General features: G+C 41.1%; 1 protein-coding gene across 1 annotated transcript; it reads left to right on the top strand.

Annotated features, from left to right (window-relative positions):
• The first annotated feature begins 6,798 nt into the window (after positions 1-6,798).
• On the top strand, positions 6,799-18,569 carry LOC102537202 (butyrophilin-like protein 2). The gene is given in 10 exon segments (XM_072944699.1): positions 6,799-6,877; positions 8,535-8,882; positions 10,547-10,828; positions 12,013-12,033; positions 14,137-14,257; positions 14,259-14,473; positions 15,573-15,854; positions 16,550-16,652; positions 17,721-17,770; positions 18,508-18,569. Coding segments are annotated over 10 exon segments (1,563 nt in total).
• Positions 18,570-20,549: the final 1,980 nt, after the last annotated feature.

Below are 20,549 nucleotides of genomic sequence, written 5' to 3' on the forward strand. Positions count from 1 at the left end.
TACTCCCAAACTCATTCTATGAAGCCACCATCACCCTGATACCAAAACCAGGCAAAGACACTACAAAAAAAGAGAATTATAGGCCAATATCACTGATGAACATAGACGCCAAAATCCTCACCAAAATTTTAGCAAATAGAATCCAACAACACATAAAAAAGATTATACATCATGACCAAGTGGGGTTCATCCCAGGGACACAAGGCTGGTTCAACATACGCAAATCAATCAATGTAATACATCCCATCAACAAGAGAAAGGGCAAAAACCACATGATCATCTCAATCGATGCAGAAAAAGCATTTGATAAAATTCAACACCCATTTATGATAAAAACTCTCGCCAAAGTGGGTAAAGAGGGAACATATCTCAACATAATAAAAGCTATATATGACAAACCTATAGCCAGCATAGTTCTCAATGGTGAAAAACTCAAAAGCTTCCCACTAAAATCTGGGACAAGACAAGGATGCCCACTATCACCACTCCTATTCAATATAGTCCTGGAAGTCCTAGCCACAGCAATCAGACAAGAGAAAGAAATAAAAGGGATCCAAATTGGAAAAGAAGAGGTAAAAGTGTCATTATATGCTGATGACATGTTACTATATATAGAAAACCCTAAAAGGTCCACAAAAAAGCTACTAGAGCTGATCGAAGAATTCAGCAAGGTAGCAGGTTACAAAATTAATGTTCAAAAATCAGTTGCTTTTCTTTACACTAACGATAAATCAACAGAAAAAGAAAGTAAAGAAACAATCCCCTTTAAAATAGCACCCAAAGTAATAAAATATCTGGGAATAAATCTAACCAAGGAGGCGAAAGAATTATACACAGAAAACTATAAACCATTGATGAAGGAAATTAAAGAAGACTTTAAAAAATGGAAAGATATTCCATGCTCTTGGATTGGAAGAATCAATATTGTTAAAATGGTCACACTGCCCAAGGCAATCTACAGATTTAATGCAATCCCTATCCAATTACCCAGGACATATTACACAGAACTAGAACAAATCATAATAAAATTTATATGGAACCATCAACGACCTAGAATTGCTAAAGCATTACTGAAGAGAAAGAAAGAGGCTGGAGGAATAACTCTCCCAGACTTCAGACAATACTATAGAGCTACAGTCATCAAGACAGCATGGTATTGGTACCAAAACAGACATATAGACCAATGGAACAGAATAGAGAGCCCAGAAATGAACCCACAAACTTTTGGTCAACTCATCTTCGACAAAGGAGGCAAGAATATACAATGGAATAAAGACAGTCTCTTCAGCAAATGGTGTTGGGAAAACTGGACAGCAGCATGTAAAACAATGACGCTAGAACACACCCTTACACCATATACAAAAATCAACTCAAAATGGATTAAAGACTTAAACATAAGACAAGATACAATAAACCTCCTAGAGGAAAACATAGGCAAAACATTATCTGACATACATTTCAAAAATTTTCTCCTAGAAGAAATAAAAGCAAGAATAAACAAATGGGACCTAATGAAACTTACAAGCTTCTGCAGAGCAAAGGAAACCAGAAATAAAACAAGAAGAAAACCTACGGAATGGGAGAAAATTTTTGCAAGTGAAACCGACAAAGGCTTGATCTCCAAAATATATAAGCAGCTCATACGACTCAATAAGGAAAAAATAAACAACCCAATCCAAAAATGGGCAGAAGACCTAAACAAGCAACTCTCCAAGGAAGACATACAAATGATCAAAAAGCACATGAAAAAATGCTCAATATCACTAATTATCAGAGAAATGCAAATCAAAACTACAATGAGGTATCACCTCACACCAGTCAGAATGGCCGTCATTCAAAAATCCACAAATGACAAATGCTGGAGAGGCTGTGGAGAAAGGGGAACCCTCCTACACTGCTGGTGGGAATGCAGTTTGGTGCAGCCACTATGGAAAACAGTGTGGAGATTCCTCTAAAGACTAGGAATAGACTTACCATATGACCCAGGAATCCCACTCCTGGGCTTGTACCCAGAAGGAAATCTACTTCAGGATGACACCTGCACCCCAATGTTCATAGCAGCACTATTTACAATAGCCAAAACATGGAAACAACCTAAATGTCCATCAACAGGTGACTGGATAAAGAAGCGGTGGTATATTTATACAATGGAATACTACTCAGCCATAAAAACCGACAACATAATGCCATTTGCAGCAACATGGATGATCCTAGAGAATGTCATTCTAAGTGAAGTAAGCCAGAAAGAGAAAGAAAAATACCATATGAGATCGCTCATATGTGGAATCTAAAAAACAAAAACAAACAAAAACAAAGCATAAATACAGGACAGAAATAGACTCATGGACAGAGAATATAGACTTGTGGTTACCGGGGGGGGGGGGGGGTAGAGGGTGGGAAGGGATAGACTGGGATTTCAAAATTGTAGAATAGATAAACAAGATTACACTGTATAGCACAGGGAAATACACACAAAATGTTATGATAAATCACAGAGAAAAAAATGTGACAATGAGTGTGTATATGTCCATGAATGACTGAAAAATTGTGCTGAACACTGGAATTTGACACAACACTGTAAAATGATTATGAATCAATAAAAAATGTAAAAAAAAAAAAAAGAAATAGACTCATGGCCAGAGAATACAGACTTGTGGTTACCGGGGGGTAGAGGGTGGGAAGGGATAGACTGGGATTTCAAAATTGTAGAATAGATAAACAAGATTACACTGTATAGCACAGGGAAATATACACAAAATGTTAAGATAAATCACAGAGAAAAAAATGTGACAATGAGTGTGTATATGTCCATGAATGACTGAAAAATTGTGCTGAACACTGGAATTTGACACAACATTGTAAAATGATTATAAATCAATAAAAAATATTAAAAAAAAAACTGGTGTCCCTTTTAAGGGCTTTTTGAGAAGAGATGCACGAACATTTAAACAGAGCTTCTTTAAGTGGTCGGTTGGTGGTAGCATGACTGATCTAAACAAAATGCAAAGACAAGTCCTAAGGTCCTGGGAAAATTCCAACACAATATACCATCAAGATGATACAGATTATGTGTAACAGGTAGAATAGTTTCAAACCACAAAATTGGGTGTGAAAAAATAAATTTCTGTATTTTCCTATTCCTGATCCTAATTTTTATGTCAAACCCTATACTGTCTTATAGCAAAGGCATTAATCTAGTAATTTCCAGTTAAACTCTGTGGCTTTCACAACTATTAATGGTTGAAAAACGGCCCTCCGCCCAGGGTTATTTCTAAGTTCCGAGGTAGGAGATAGTACAGGGTGGGTGGGGAAGGCTCACCTCATGTTACAGCATTGACTCCCCCTGTATGTCACGATCACACTGCCCCTGGTCGGCCCCGACCTCCGCATGTCAGTGGTGATGATGTTACATGCACGCCATCCCTCTCCCCTTGCTGCATCATCCCGTGCCAACGTTCGAGGCAGCAAACTTTCATTCCAAGCATTGAGCCTTCAGGACTTTGTCCTCTTGCCTTGGGTAGCTTTCCCTTTAATTCTTCTCTTTGAAGCTATTGTGGGAGAGAGACAGCTGTGTCACCATCGCCACCCTGGGACCCAAAGGTGAAGTGGGGCACTGCCCTCTCCACTCTAATTGAGAGAAACAGGGCAAAGAAGCTTTCATCAATGCCTAATTATTTTTTTCAATTCCCAGTACCTCCTCTAAGAATAAATAAATAAATAAACCTAATTACCTCCAAAAAAAAAAAAAAAAAAGAAAGAAAGAAAGAAAGAAAGAAAGAAAGAAAGAAAGAAAGAAAGAAAGAAAGAAAGAAAGAAAGAAAGAAAGAAAGAAAGAAAGAAAGAAAGAAAGAATAATGATTTCAAGTCAGGTGGCCCAAATACTTATCGGCTGTCGTACCAGGGGAGAAGAAACGTCAGGAAAAAAAAAATCAACTAAAATGCTCTCACATCACAATGTTGTATGTGCTTGTATTTTACATTGAAGTGAACGTCTAGAATTAAATTTAAATTGTCCTAGCGAACTCTTGAATTTCTGAGTATATAGAGGCATACCTTGGAGATACTGCAGGTTCGGTTCCAGACCACTATGATAAAGCGAGTATCATAATAAAGTGAGTCACATACATTTTTTGGCTTCCCAGTGCATATAAAGGTTATGTTTACACCACACTGTGGTCTACTAAGTGTGCAATAGCATTGTGTCTAAAAAATGTACATATCTTAATTAAAAAATACTTTACTGCTAAAAAATACTCATCATCGCCTAAGCCTTCAGTGAGTTGTAGGATGACATCAAAGATCACTGATCACAGATCAGCATAACAAACAGAATAATAGTGAAAAAGTCAGAAATGTTGAGAGAATTATGAAAATGTGACACAGAGACATGAAGAGAGCAAACGCTGTTGGAAAAATGGTGCTGATAAACCTGATTGATTCAGGGTTGCCTCAAAACTTCAATTTGTAAAAAACCAAAAAAAAAAAAAAAACCAACCCAAACAAAACAAACACAACCCCCCCAAAACACAATGATCTGGGAAGCATGACAAAGGGAGGTATGCCTGTGTCTGCGGACCCCCCGGGTACTTGGACTCTGATTCAAGAAAAACTGAAGATTTAAAGGAAAATCTAACCTAAACCAACACAAACACAACAGTGTCTCTATCATAATTTTTGTGCCCAAACATCGTGTTAAGAAGCTTATTTGATTTCTTCCGTTTAATGTCTGAAAATAATTAAGCTCTTTATCTGCCAGCAAAGGGAGATAAAGGACCAAAGTTGTAAGAGCAATAAACTGGCTCAGATGGACCCCTGGCCTGGCGCTCTGAGCCTGGAGAAGGTAATTCCTTTCTCTGGGACTCTGTTTTCTTACCATGAAAAGAGGGGAAGGGGTGGGTATTTGATATTCAAGATTGCTTCCGACTCCAAGCCCCAGGAGCGCTGTGTTCTGGGGGAAATTTGGGATTAGACAGGAGTCCTTGATGTGTAGGGAGGCAGAGGGGACGGTCCAGACAGACCCCAGCGTGCAGTGCGCTGCGAGGACCTGAGAGATGGCACAGCCGTGGCCTGGCTTCCCCAGGAAGAGGGGGAGGGTCAGTGTCACCGTTTTGTCTGCAGGTCTAAGGAGCTCATAACTCAGCCCAGTCAAAGGTCACTCGCCATCTGAGTTTCACTTTTCAGAGGATTACAGCTGTAGGAGGCGAACGTGCAGGTCTGATTGGAAGCTCATCTTCAGGGATTTGGCTCTTCCTTCAGTTTAGGGGAGGCGGCTTAAACCCTCCTTCACCCAAAGCCCCTGGGAAACAGGGGCCCCTCCACCCGCTCTGGCTGTGCTCAATTCTCCCTCCAGTCAGCACGTCAGGCTCTGACCTGTCTTTGGACACCTGCCCTGTGGATGAAGGGTACACCTGAGACCCAGTGAGAAGACGACCCAGCAGCCCCTGGTTTCGTCCCCAAGGAAAGAGGGAGACGCGTGAGTGGATTGGAGAGTGGCTGGTGGAGGATGGTGAGGGGAGGCTGGGGAAGGTGGCTAAGATGAGGAACTGGGGCATAGAGACACGTGGTGTACATGCGGATGCGCAGGCACCCGGCAGGGAAACCCTGCCACTTGTCCTAATGCCTCCCTCCTGTATTTTGCACTCACACCCCACTCTAAACTTTGCGAAGTGCTGCCAGAGTTTACCAGATCCTCACAGGGTTGCTGTGAAGCAGGCTGGGCGAGGAAGGGGCTCTAGACCAGACTCAGAAAACCAGGACCACGTTACTCGTTTGTCGTGGCTGACGTTGGGCTTGTGCCCCCGAGCCTTGCTTCTGTGTCTGGCGACAGTGCAGCTGCAGAAATGTTAGGAGTGACTGTCTCCTCCAGAGACGAGAGAAAGGAGGGGTTCACGAAAACAGAGTAAGATGCCCAAGGTCACAGAGGTAAACACAACTCACCTCATCTCCAAGAACCCTCACTTTCCTTTCCTTTCTCTCCTAAAAACGTTTGTCTATTAAGTTTATATGGATAAATGAGCTCCCAGCTTCACGAATTGATTTATTTTCCTCTATGGTTACTTGGCAATCTGAGGATTTAACTTTTGAAGTTTTGTTTTTTTTTTAACTGAAAAAATTCCTCTAATGACTCGGGACATCTAGAAATTTGTAATTTTCTTTGGCATGAATTTTAACAGTACATGCATAGACCTTGAAATCTGGAATGGTTATTTACCTACTGACTGAACAGCAGCAGCATTTATTGCTGCATCTTAATACTTGCACTTTATACAGAAGAGTAAATGGAACGTGGGTTTTTGAGAATTTGATGATACACAGGCATGTTAGATCATATCGCTTGACAGTATCAAAGTTTACCATTTTTAATATCAATGGTGGTTACATTAAATGGTAAAATGGAGATGTCAGAAACTTATAATTAAAATGTTTTGATTTAAAGCTTACAATCTAAGTCTGGTTATTTATTTACAAAAAAAAAAAAATGCCAAAGATTTTCAGCACGCTGACAGCAGGTGGTCTATGGTAGTGTTTTTGTCCTTTTAGCCCAGAAGACATTTTCATTTGTCAGAAATCTTCCTTCAGGGCCCCCGAAGAGCTTAAAGTACAACACAGTAAGTAAGAGTGTGGAAATGATGGATAAATGCAGAGAAAGGGAGCCAAGCCCATTGCATCATCTGACAGTGGAAGGCTCTGATGTCATCCCTCGTGTCTGCACAGCCATCGGGAACCACAGAAACGCTTGCTGTATCACAGCCTCATTTAGGCGCCATCATGTTTTCTCTTGTGTTTGCTCCAGGGAGGATGGTGGATTTTCCGGGATACAGTCTGTCTGGCATAGCTGCCTCCTTCCTCTTTGTATTGCTCAGCATGAGGCAGTCAGGTAGGACGCTCTTCTTCCTTTGACTGTATACTCGAGTGTCTCAGAGGTCCAGCCTGGGTGCAGAGATCGAAATTCAAAAGGCCAGTACAACGTTAAGAGTGGAGATCCAGGAGCCGGAGCACCTGTGTTCCAAAAAGGGCTCCTCCACTCTCAGCTGTGTTATCTTTGGAACTTACTTGAATACCTTCTGCCTTAGTTTTCTCACCTCTATGATAAGGATAACAGCCTACCTATGTCTCATAGGCTGGCACACGCTTTAAGATTAAATGAGGCTGTACGTGGAAAACACTGGAACACGTTAAGTCATCCATTCTTGTGCTTCTATTCAGAACAGCACTTTGGGGGTGAAAAGAGTGGCTGCTTTTAACCATAAATTAAACAGCATAAAAATACTTGGAAATAAGAAACTAGAAGGAGACCTCCAAGAATTAGGCTTGGAAATCTCAGTAGCTAAAGTTTGTTGGTCAAAATATTGCAACTTGAAACAGGATTGTGAAAATTTGATGTCAGTGGGTAACATTGGAGCCCAAGGAACACACAGGGTGGCAAAGTGGGGAGTCTCTGGACAGGACCCGAGGAGACACAGGCTCCAGACTGAGGCTGCCAGAAACTACATGATGTGGTGAGGCTGCCAGAAACCTCTGTGTGATACTCCTTCCTAACGTGTTAAAAAAAAGAAAAAGAAAAAGCCAACCAGATGGTAGGACTCCAGTTCTGGCTTTATCTCTAGATTGCATCCATGCAGAACGCAAGCAGATCACCACCCAAGTCCCACAGTCACCTCTGAGCACCATCTATTTGGTATCGAGCAGCAACTAAGCAAGATGCTATTCCTTCTTAGGAAGATTGGATCTGCACAGAGAAAGTGCCAATGGCCCTGGAGCATTTTAGGATGAGGAAAAAACATCATATACACGACAGATGAAATGATTAAGCGTAGTAACAGACAGAACTGTTCAGCATCTCTTCAATTTGCAGATAACGAAGAGGTCAAACATGACTTAAAATTTGATTGGGAGGCTTCAACTCTTTACACAAATCATGACCCTTAATTCACTACAAAATGTCCTTGCAAAAACAACACTTTACATAGCCCCAGTCGCTGGAGTCTTGCCTGCCCCAGACCAAAAAACAAACAAACAAAAAACCAACCAAATAAACAAACAAACAAAAAAGAAAAACAACCAAAAAAGCTTTACCTAGGACAAGAGCAGTCCCAAAAAGCTGAATAGTCTATTGGATAAACCTATTACCTAAATTTTAGGAAAAATGACTGATTATAATTCAGTCACTGAAGTGAAATTACTGACTATAAAATAAATCACGATAAAATAAAAAGTAAGTCACTAACTAATAAAGTTCCCAACTGAAAAATCAATTTATACACTAACTTATTTGAGAATAAAAACAACCTTAAGATGGAGGGTTTAGTATCTTAAAGATTAAGAAATTGAGATTCCAAATCTCAAAATCTCATTGAGAATAATGGATTTGCCCCACTTCCCATCACACATCATAATGCTGGATTTCTCTAGAACATTGAAAATAAAGCTTTCCCTCCTCCAGATGCCTCCATTTTGAGAGGCTGGACCTCCCAAAGCAAACATATTGATCCTCCAGTTGGCTTTTCCTGGCTCTCGTTGTCCCTCTTTTGTAGATGACTTCAGAGTGATTGGTTCCGCCCGTCCTGTCCTGGCCGTGGTCGGAGAAGATGCCGTCCTGACCTGTCAGCTCCTTCCCAGGAGAACCGCGGCGCACATGGAAGTGCGGTGGCACCGCTCAGAGCCCAGCACACCTGTGTTCGCGTACCGGGACGGAGCTGAGGTGACGGGGACACAGATGGAGGGATACAGAGACCGGGCAGAGTGGATACAGGACAACATTGCTGAGGGAACCGTGGCTCTGAAGATTCACAGCATCCAACCATCCGACGATGGGCAGTACTGGTGCCGCTTCCAAGAGGGAAACTACTGTGGGGAGACAAGCTTGTGGCTCAGAGTAGCAGGTGAATATCGGGGGAAAGACATAAGGTCTTGGAAAGAGAGGTATATTAATTTGTGGTGAGCTTATTGCCAACGGAAGAATTCCCTTTGCGTCATCAAGGTAATTGCTACTGCCCAGTTCTCCATTCCCGATTCACTTGAAGGCAAGTGCTTCTGAAGTCTTTAAAGTGAGCTCACCCATACACAGTTTCCCCAGATTTAAGTTACACGTTTTGACTATTCTTGAGGACTATTTACAGTTGATGACATGTAGCCTTTAACAGTTTTGCGGAGGCAAGAACCTACGCCATGCGGACTGGTGCACAAGGGCGGGTCTGTTGCTGTGTTACATCTGTGTTCTCTACTCAGCCTGAAAATACAGGGACTGAGAAGTGAACACTTTGTTTCTTTGTGTAACACCTCCCGTTAGAAGGCTCCTGATGAGACTGAAGAGGTTAAGAACACTGTGTTTTGTGGGGATTATCATATACTCCTGTTCAGTGAACTGGGGGATCGAGGATGCTCTTGGACATGCCCACTGTGAAGGGCAAGGTTCTGTATGATGCTGTTGTGTTGGCAAAGTAGGGAGGAGTTGGAAGAAGGAGAGTGAAGAAAGGATTTCTCTGTGGGAAAACAAAATATCTGAAAAGTGGACTATCACATGGTTCCCTGGCAGGAGTAACTCCATCATGTGCTAAAGACAAAATCAGGTGAATCTCTTTCCCTCATTGGAGAAATGGCTCTCTGGAGGTGCTAACGTCTCCGGCCGATGCTGCTTCCTTCTTTGCTCCCCCATGAGGCTGTTCCCTGACACCTTTTTGAGTACCACCTGTGACTATGATTATTACTGCTAATATGTTCAGGGTGATTCAAAGTGGAGGAAATCCCCGTACTTGTGAGATGTGCACAGTGGAGGGCACATACCAAGGCGTTTCACCAGGAATATCTGAAAACCAAACATGCATTTTCTAAGGCCCTAACTGAGGAAGTGGGTCTCTGTCCTCCGGCAAGTGATAGAGACAGAATCACCATCTATGGAAAATATAATCACCTTTGTTTGGGTTTGAGAGTTATGTTGAATACAGAAAGAATTTCCTGATTGTATAAAACTGGGCTGTTTCAAAAACATCTTCCCATGGAATGGAATATTTAGGCTGAGGAACTCCTCATGAAGCTTGCCACTTTACACACCCCAGGTTATCTGTTTGCATCTCAAGGTCACAACCACCAACAAAAGGGAGGGGAAGAACATTTTCCCTGGAGGTGATTTCTCCCCTTATATTAAATATTCTATTTAAATTAGAGTCAAGCTATTATCCAACAGGTGAGACAAAGTGCCTGCTACAATAAGATGAAAAAGGCAGAGTTTGTGGCATGAGAGAGTTCATGAATAAATCTTTGTTTGCAGTACTAGAGATGGAAACAAAATGTCATTATGTCCTTTCCCCTTATTTTCCTGTCTGGATCTGCATACAAATACTGCTCATATACTAAAATATAAAGAATCAGACTGGGGTACATATAAAGTGTGTGCAAACTCCAGTTTGAATGGGAAGAAGACTTTGGGCCACTGTTTGCTCCCCAAAACGCTGAACTCCTGGCGCTCCCTCTGAGCACCGTCACTGGACTCTCAGCCTCTATTTGTGCCTCCGTGGGCTCTGGGCCTCAGGGCTGTGTCTTTCCTCAGGTCTGGGGTCCGCCCCTTACATCCACATGGAGGAATCTGTGGAGAATGGAGTCCAGCTTGTGTGCACTGCAAAAGGCTGGTTCCCAGAACCTCAGGTTTCTTGGCAAGACATCACGGGAGAAAAGTTGCTGACTGTCTCTGAGCATCACGTCCAAGATGAAGACGGCTTGTACTATGTGGAAAGCACTCTCGTGGTCAGGAATCCCCTTCCAGAGGCCGTGTCCTGCTTCATCCACAACCCCACGCTCACTGAGGAGAAGGGGTCACATATCTCCATCCCAGGTCAGTGCTCTGCCTCCCGGACCAAGGTGCTCAGATTAGCAGGAAAGGTCACAGGGACAGTTCCATAGCACCCAGTATTTTTTAATCAAGAAAAAAATCTAACATTTAGTAATATACATTAAAAACTATAGAACTATTTATGGCTAGAAATATACACACTATATATCCTGATTAATTTTCAAGTCCTTCTTTTTCTTTTTTATTAATTTACTTTACTCACAAGTATGTGTTACATTGTAAAGAAAATAACTACATTCTTTCAACCAAAATGTTTTCCTATGCTGAATTTGTGTCAGTTACTTCTTGGAACCTATCATCTGAAGCTAATCAGAGATGGAGACAGCTGTTTACATAGTAGCATCGTAATCACAGCCTCATTTATAAACAGCAACACAAACTACTGCCAGAAACCCAACACAACAGTGGAGCGTTAAGTGTATTATGTTACTATACATTATAGCATTGAGGAAAAATGGTATTTTCAAATAAATTTAATGGTTGAAAAAAATTGTCATGACGGACTCCTCAATGATAAAGATTATATCTGTCTATTCATCTATCTATCTATAAATAGAGATTTCCAATCATGTAAAGTTTATTGGCTGTAAATAAATTTAGAACTGTGCTAAGAGTTTTGGGACATACTCTATATTTAGATATAAGGATGCAAGTACACAGTTACTCATATAAATGGATACAGGGAAAAAAGTTAAAATAAATATTGTATGTTAATGTCAAAAGGAGCCAACTATATATATATATAAATTATAAAACATATACATATATTTATATGTTTTATCTCTCAGTGTGTAATTATGGGTGATAATTGTCTATGTCCATATATTTTATACATTTGATGCATTTATAAACATAATATTATTTTAATAAAATAGTTAAATACTAGTATGTTAAATACAGGCAGAAACAAACAGAATCAGAGGGCGGTTGAAATGTGTGTAGGTGGTTGACCCAAGAGCATTTTTGTTGCACAGAGAAAAGGAAAAGCAGCTGGACCACTAGGAGATTGGTGGGAAAAAAATTATTATTTTTCTGCATTTAGTTTCTTTCTTATGAATCAAGCATATCAATAAAATGGAGGACTTGATTTTATTATTTTTTGAAACATTTTCTCTCCTTTCCCTTAGACCAAAATGTTTAATATGTTATTCTCATTATTTTTCCAGAGAAACTGCAGGCGGAGCTCGGTACGTAGATGTGGTTGCAAGCACGAGTCTAGATGAGCCTCTGCCCTCCCCGGAGGGAGGTGGTGCTCCCTGGACAAACCATGTGCAGCCACGGCGACTGCTCGTGATCCAGATGAGAAAGCAAGGCAGGACCTGCCCAGTCTCACGTTCAGTTAGTACTGGAGGGACCCACAAAGCAAGCGCAGTCTCCCGCAGGCACCTTTGCCCTCCATGACCTACCACTTTCAGTGTCCGTGGGGACCCCAGTGAGCCTCGGAGAGATGCCCAAGATGGCTGCAGACGCCAGCTCCGTCCTACTGGGCGGGAGGAAAGGGAGCTGCGTCTGGTGTGTGTAGAGGGTGGCACAGATCGGCCGGCCAAGCTCTGGGAGCCCTAGTGTGAGTTTCTGGTGTAAGTGCAGAGGCATCATGAGAACCGGTGGTCCTCCCCCGCTCCTGCCGCCTCTGGCCCTGCTGCAGTTTCTGCCCCTGCTGCTCACCCCGTGGGCCCAACCTCATCACTGTCAGGAGGGGCTGTTACTTTCCTGGATGCAGCCTGTGAGGTGATCATTTTCTGGTTTTTTTTTTTTTTTTTACTTTATAGTCGGATGCAGGTATTATTTTATTGGACCTCAGATAAGTGGTTTAAACAATAACCAACTGATTTTTGAGCCACTTTTGGTTTCTCTTTATTGCTTTATCATCTTCCTCCTTTTCTTCCTTTCGGTGTCCTCTTCTCCCAGCCCATGATGGCCAGCCTGCTCCCTGCCCGTTCACTTTCTCCTTCCAATACCCTACTCTCCCTCAAAACACCGGTTACAGGAAAATGTGTGTAGGTGTGTGTGTATGTGTGCTTGTTGCGCATTAGGTGAGTTTAAGCCCACTTTTCAGCCCATGTAGGAGTTTTAGAGGAAAATTAGGGTGGCAAACACACCCCAATCTCTGCCAGAGTCTGTTGTGACACTTCTGACCCCTTTGGGCCATAAAGATAAAGGGGAAGGACTTGGGACGGTCAAAGGTAACGCCACAGTTGGAGGAGAGCTGCACACCTGTGAGCCTGACCTTCCAAGTCAGACGCCCTCCTGCCTGGGGTGGCATCTGCTTGTGACAGGACGGAAACCTTGACTGGTTAGTTATGGCTCAGAGAGCCAAGCCTGTGACTGGGGCAGGTCGAGCCACGTCTCTGTCCCTTAGGAAGATTTTCGGTGAAGAGTCATTTCTTGGAGTTATCTGAACCAAATCGCCGTGTCCATTGGAAACCCAGCACACAAAATACAGCCTGATGTCCTAGTGTTGTGCACACCTTCTGGGACCACAGTTAAACAAGATGAAAAGTTGGAGCTTCCCTTGGCTCCCGGTCGGGAGGAGGGCTGGGCCCTCAGGAGCTTCAAGGGTGTGCTGTTAATGGAGAGAACCAGGAGAGTCGCAGCCGCCTCTGGTTGTTAGGGCTTGTGCCTAAGCGCTCAGAGGCAAGCTGAGCTTTCTGTAGAAGTCCTGAGGCTGAATTTCTACTTCCCACCCTGTCAAATAATGTTACTGATTTTAAAAATTATGACTAATTTTTTGAAAGGTTAATTATATGCTCGGCACTATGCCAAGTCCTCTTCAGGAGTTATTTTCTTTTCTTACAATAATTTTAAAGATGAATAGATTTGTCCTCATTTTACAGGTGGGAAACAATCTTAGAGACATTATGTGGTTTGCTGAAAACCACGAAGAAATTGTGATATTTGCCTTCTAATCTCTGTCTAGCTGACTTAAGAGTATGTGCTTTTAATCACTTATCGGTGATTTTAGTAAGTCATTGGTCTCTATTTTTTGTCACTTTAATATAAACATATTGAACTTAATCCCTAATGTAGTGTCAGGTTCTAAGTAAGAGTCATGATATGATATGATATGATATGATATGATATGATATGATATGATATGACATGACATGGTTTACTGTATTTGAGGAATGAGATAGCCCACTTATTGAATAAGCTGGTTGAGACAGGATTAAATGATATGATGATGAGATTATCAGCCCCCCCCGGGATGCCCCTGGGTTCTAAACAACCCAAAATGTTCTTGCTGATGACACTCTTGGCTCCATTTTGAATCTTTCATTGTGTTTTTTCAGCTTCCTTAAAGGTGATTGGACCTTCCCAGCCCATCCTGGTCAGAGTGGGAGAAGACATACGATTAACCTGTTCCCTGTCCCCTAAGACTAATGCACAGAGCATGGAGGTGAGGTGGGTCCGATCCTGCTGTTTATGTCTACATGGATGGGGACCATGTGGCTGGAGAGCAGATGGCCGAGTACAGAGGCAGGACTGTATTGGTGAGCGATACCATCAATGAGGGGAGGCTGACCCTGCAGATAAACAATGCCAGAATTTCAGATGATGGACAGTACCAGTGCCTTTTTGAAAAAGATGGTGTCTACCAGGAAGCCAATCTGGATCTGAAGATCGTAGGTAAGGACTCTAGATAGATGTTTTGAATTCAACATCTGTTTCTACTGCTTTAACTTCCTAGTTCATGGAAATTGTCTCTAGCACTAAAATTTTCTTAATGTCCATTCACTCATCAAATTTATATTAAACGCTCCAATGTGCAAGAGATGTCATCAAGTCCAGAAACACAAGTGGACCAGATTTAATTCTGTGTGTGTAGAATTTGTATCGTCTCTAGATCTCCATAAAGTGGCTGTACATCTAGTGAAGTCTGGGAATTTTACTCCATAACTACACAGGACTCATTATTTCAGTGTGTTGTTAGAATTCTGGGAAATGTATAGTTATTAGAAATTATGATGATGAAGACTAAACCAGATCCACTGTAGAAGCAAAAATCATAAATATTGACAGTATTGGCAGGGATGGAAGAGGAAAGGCAAAGTTACTCCCCACATCATGATGTCCCACTGCTTCTATTTATGAGTGAAAATTGGTTTTCCAATGTTAGCAAATTCCATTGTGTTCATAGCCAAAATCAGGGATAATCTACTTGTTTCTTCCACTTATGGTGTATCCAAATTAATAAATATATTTAAAAATTATCTATGGGAGTGCATGTTGAAAAGTTAAATGAAAGCTATCATTCGAATTTGACACAACATTGTAAAATGATTATAAATCAATAAAAAATGTTAAAAAAAAGAAAGCTATCATTTTTGCCATTGGACACATATATGTATAGGATTTTGATCTTTGAGAGTATTCTCTTATTCACTTTCATTTTTTTTCTTGGCCATATGACTCATGCCCTGGTCAAAGTTATTCTGTTTCAGGTATAGAAGAAAAAAAAATGGATTTGAAATGTATTGGATCCCTTAACCTGTCCTAGGATGATTTTAGGAATACATAAAATAAAAATAAAAATATTATATATGTAAACAAAAGGAAACAAGTAAAGACTCCTGCTAGCATCATCCCTAAGTGGAGTGTAATTTCCCAATAAACTTTGGTCTCTTCCCCAAGCTTCTGATTCCCCCTCTTTCCTCTCGGTGAAGTCACTGGCTATATAACCACTTTCAGAGACTCTAAGTTGCCTTCCTTGGTTTCTATTCCTCAGGTCTTGGTTCTTCCCCTCTGATCTCCGTGGAGGAATGGAAGGATGGAGAAATAAAGCTACTGTGCACTTCAGAAGGGTGGTTCCCACAGCCCCATGTACAGTGGAGGGACGTGGAAGGAAAGGCCATACCATCGTTTTCCCAGGACCTGACTCAAGGCAGCCACGGGCTATTCCGCGTGGAGGCGTTTCTACTGATCACAAACAGCTCCACTGTGAACGTGACCTGCTCCATCAGCAACCCCCTTCTCGGTGAGGAGAAAGTGACAGCTTTCTCTCTTTCAGGTTAGTGACTCCATGCGTTCCTCTCAGATTTGGGAGATAAATACGCACACCGACCCAGACTTACTCATCATATCGCTTTTCTATTTTTCCTTTTTTCTTTCTGATGAAACCTCTTGATGGCTCTTGCAAAGCTGGTCTTCTGGACACCTAGAGATTCTACTCTTTTGAGTCTCTTCTAGAAATCCCCAGCTAAAGCTCTAAGGTTACATTGTTACATTGTTACATACCAAATTCCAAGAACTGACTCTCTTGTCACTATATCTACAAATTCTTTTCTTCTGTTGTGAAAACGGTATCACTTTTTTCCCCTCATGATGGGTTTTCTTCTGGATTAGAAACTAATTTTCCTCAACATTATCTTCATGGCCTTGGACTTGGTGATTTTATCTTTTTGTCACCCTTGTTGTTCCAGTGATGGTGATGATATAATTGGAAAAGAGAAGGGAAGTGTGTGCGTGTGTGTGTGTGTGTGTGTGTGTGAGGGGGTGGTTTCTGAGAGGAGCAAACAGTAAAATCAGCATAAACCTCTGGTCTCTCCTCAGCGTCTGCAGAGCAAGGAGGAGAAGACCAAATTCCTTCTTGACAGGACCAATTCTAACCCTCCTCCTCAGCCCAGGAGCTGCTCAGATGAAAAGGAAGATCTTGACATTTTCCCAATTTCATGATTTAATGTGATTCTGGGGTTTCCGTTTCAGAGTTCAGGATGACTTTTCCACGGATGATACCAATTATTTGGGGATTGCTTCTTATTGGAGCTGTGGGCTTGATCTGGAGGTGCTGCTGTAGACGAGGTAAGTCAGGCAAACAGAAACAGTGTGAAGCACGCTTTGTGGTGGGAACCTTACTGTACACTTTCCCTGGCCTCTCTTTTCAGCAGGCACACACAGAGGCATTCAGTGGATATTCAGTGATCAGTAAAACACGAGAGTCCATGGCTTACACACGTGTAATTGAGGATCAGTGCTGAACGAGATCAGAGTTTACAGTTATAATAGAAGCAAAAGGATTAAAAGACAATCATTTCACCCTCCCACCCCTGTCCACATTCCCAAGTGATCCAGTTAAGGTAGAAGAAGAAAAAATGTGGCATAGCCAGCCTTGCTTTCAAGGCTGAGAGCTGAGACTTAACTGGGATGCTATTGGCATGAACATTTCACTAAAATCATTACAAATATGATGCTTATTGGTTATTTCTGCCCAGGAAAGACTTTCCAGGGATTGATAGGTTGTTTGGTGTGCCCTAGAAATTTCTTCCACTTTGAATTTCTTAAGTTACTATAACTTTTGTTTGCCCATTTGGATGTTAATATCATGAAATTAATATTTTTAAGATGCTCCCATACTGATTCTTATCAGAATGAATTTTCTTTCTCTGCAGTGAATGAGACATTGGACCCAAATACAGCTCACCAGAAGCAATCCTTTCTGAGGAAAACGAGCATGTGGCCCAAGGTCAATCAAGCAGCCAGAGATCTGTAGAGACTTCACAACCTCCTCAATGCTCTGGGCCAGGAGGGGCTCATGTCAGGCAGATGGGTCTGAGAGGTGGAGTTTAGGGACAGGGAAGCACTGGTCCTGAGTGTTGCCAAGGACAATGTCATGGAGTCATCTCTATGCCATCTGAGAATGGGTTTGAGCAATGGGTTATTATGGAAATGAGTACTGGGCCATCACCTCTCCTCTCCTCCTCCTCTCCCTGCACATGTTCCCAGGACAGATTAGAATCACCCTTGACTACGCCCTCTGGACACTTCTCCTTTTATAACATGAACAGCAAGTGCCCTGTGTATACCTTCCCCTCAGTTTCCTTCTCTGAAATTCTGCATTCCCCACTTCATTCTTTGGTTCCCTAATGTATGTTCTCTTGACATCTTTCCTGCACCCAAGGGAGCCTCTGCAACTCCTCCAAGGAAAATAATAACCTAGGATTCTGGAAACCGGGATTATATTCTGAATCCCAGCCTTTCTCTCCTTTCACCAGCCACTTGAAGGGAACTCACACCATCACCCAAGTACCAAATCAAGAGGCTTTAACCACACTCTGGCCTCAAATCTGACCAGGAGACTGATTCTTTCAGTGACCTATTGTATCCAAGCTCTCTGATATCCTGCCCACTGATCACAATCTGATATCTGATGACAAAGGACCCTTAGAAAATCCAATGGGAAATGCAATTTAGCCTAGACGAGGAAGTGAGAGGAATGACCAAGTATCTGATTGGTTTCTTTAGGAAAGTGACAATTAATTATGCAAGGAGGGCTGAGTAAACAAAAATATAGTTAAAAACAAGGAAGAGAAAATACAACTGAATACAAGGAGAAAAACCTGATTACCAAGATGTAATCTTGAAAATCCCATGAAGTGTGGAATCCCGGCACCAGACTTTTTCAGAAAGTTGATTGAGAATGCGGAGTGAAGAAACTTTTCAGAAATTCTAGTCCAAGAGAAAAATTAGTTATGTGTCATGTATATGTAAACATCAAACTTATTTTTTAGAGTGAAAAAAACACAACTTAAAATTAGTAATTGTACAATAAACATAAGCAATAAATGCAACACAAGTAATAAAATGCAATGGAAATAAAAATATTTTAAAGTTATAATGAATTAGGAAGGAGAAGCTACAGGTAGAAGAAGAAAGAATGTGAAGAAATAAAGATTTGGAGAAAGTCTGAAAATCATCTGAAGTGAGAATGAGGAATACCAGCAAATGACACTCTGCTGCCGTCTAGGGAGGCAGACACCACGGTTCCTGCTGTCCTTTGAAGATTTTTTTTCTGCAGCATTCCAGAGTTTTCTCTTCTGGTTCATAATTTCTTTCTCCATTTTTAAGCTCCTAACTTTACGTTTGAAACTATGCATTATTCTTTCACAAGTATTTACACATTTATTTTATTTAGTTTTACATTTTTTCAATTGTGGTAAAATACACATAACATAAAATTCATTGTTTAAGCTATTTTAAAGTGTACAATTCACTTGTATTTTTACCCTCACAAAGTGTGCAACCATCTTCAATATCCAGTTCCAGAATATTTTGATTACTCCAAAAGGAAACTCTATAACCGTCAAGCAGTCATACCCATTTCCCCCTGCCTCCAGCCCCCAATCTACTTTCTGTCTCTGTGAATTTACCTATATGGGGTATTTCACATAAATGCAAATGCAGTTGTAAAATATGTGGGTTTTTTGTGTCTGTATTTTTTTACTTAGCATAATGTTTTCAAAGTTCATCCATGTTGTAGCATGTACCAGTACTTCATTCCTTAAAAAAATAAAAAGATTTTATTTTTTTAAGAGCTGTTTTAGGTTTACAACAAAACTGAGTGGAAAATCCGGAGCACTCCCATATCCCTCTCCTCTCACCCCTCTGTTTCCTCTGCTATGAACAGCTCGATCGGTGTAGTACATTTGTTACAACTCATGAACTGATACCGATACACTATTTTCAACTAAAGTCCAGAGTTACATCAAGGTTCACTTTGTGTATTATATTTTCTGGGATTTCATAAATGATTTACATGTTTTTGGTACAAACATTTCTGACACACCTTTATGTACCCCTTACATTTTTGAAGACAAATTTGTTAATAAATATAGTAGCTTTGCTTTAAAATATTTTTGATGCTACTTTGTTATGATTTAATATAATTAAAAATATTTTATTTAATAATGTCTGAGGTTAACTGTCCTTTCTTTCTTTTCTTTCTTTCTTTTTTTTTTTTTTTTGAATTGGCCTGCCCACTCAACCTAATTTTTTACTTGTTAGTCCTATGGGCTTGTATAGGCCCAATAGATAAATACATACATTTTCCCTAGGAGAGTGTCATGAAATGTGTTTTTCATCAGTCAAAATCTTTCACTATGTATTAAGAAACATATTTTCTGTTAGCTTCCCAAATTGGGGGTTGATTTGCTTTCTCAGTTCCAATTCCAGGTAGAAAAACCACAGGGAAAGAGACTGGTTGGTGCTTGGATAAGACGCCCCAAACATGGAAATAATTACTGTGACTAATGGATGAGTAACTGGATCGGCCCATCAAGGATCCCGTTCCTTCTCACTGCTGATGCACAGAGGGCTGGCTGTAGTCATGCAAAGCATGGCAACTCTCACAACTGATGTGCAGATTGGACGGATCTCAGTTTCAAGGAAAGGACAGGAAGAAACCAGAGAGAGTAATTCTGTCAACCCCCGTGCAGGACTTTGTCCTCACTTGTCAGAGACTATAAGTTCCTTTAAGGCAGTGATATTTTTCTTTTCTGTATATCCTCACAACCTAGAAAAATGGCATTTATTCGTTGGTCAACAAACATCTGTGGAATGTGTGAAAAGATTCATAAATAGAATATTTATTAAATACCTTATCTGTAGAATTCACTGTGCTAGGTCCTAGAGTAAAATGCTTAATAAGACATAATTCCTGCCCTAAGATATTTCTTTCTTCTAGTGAAGTCTCTTTGTTTTTTGAATGTCTTACCAAATCTTCTTGAACTCTACTCAAAATGGGATTGCCAGAGTAGTCTAGCAATAGGAATCAATTGATGGAGTCAGGTGGTGAATTTAAGATTATTACATTGCTGGAAACCACGGGCTACTCGGAGACCCTTCACTGCTTGTTGACTTACCCGCAGCTAGAGATGAGGATATGCTGGATGGTGTTGTCCCTGAAAACATTTCTATAACCCTGATTCCA

The sequence above is a fragment of the Vicugna pacos genome, chromosome 20, assembly GCF_048564905.1.
Source record: "Vicugna pacos chromosome 20, VicPac4, whole genome shotgun sequence".
NCBI lineage: Eukaryota > Metazoa > Chordata > Mammalia > Artiodactyla > Camelidae > Vicugna > Vicugna pacos.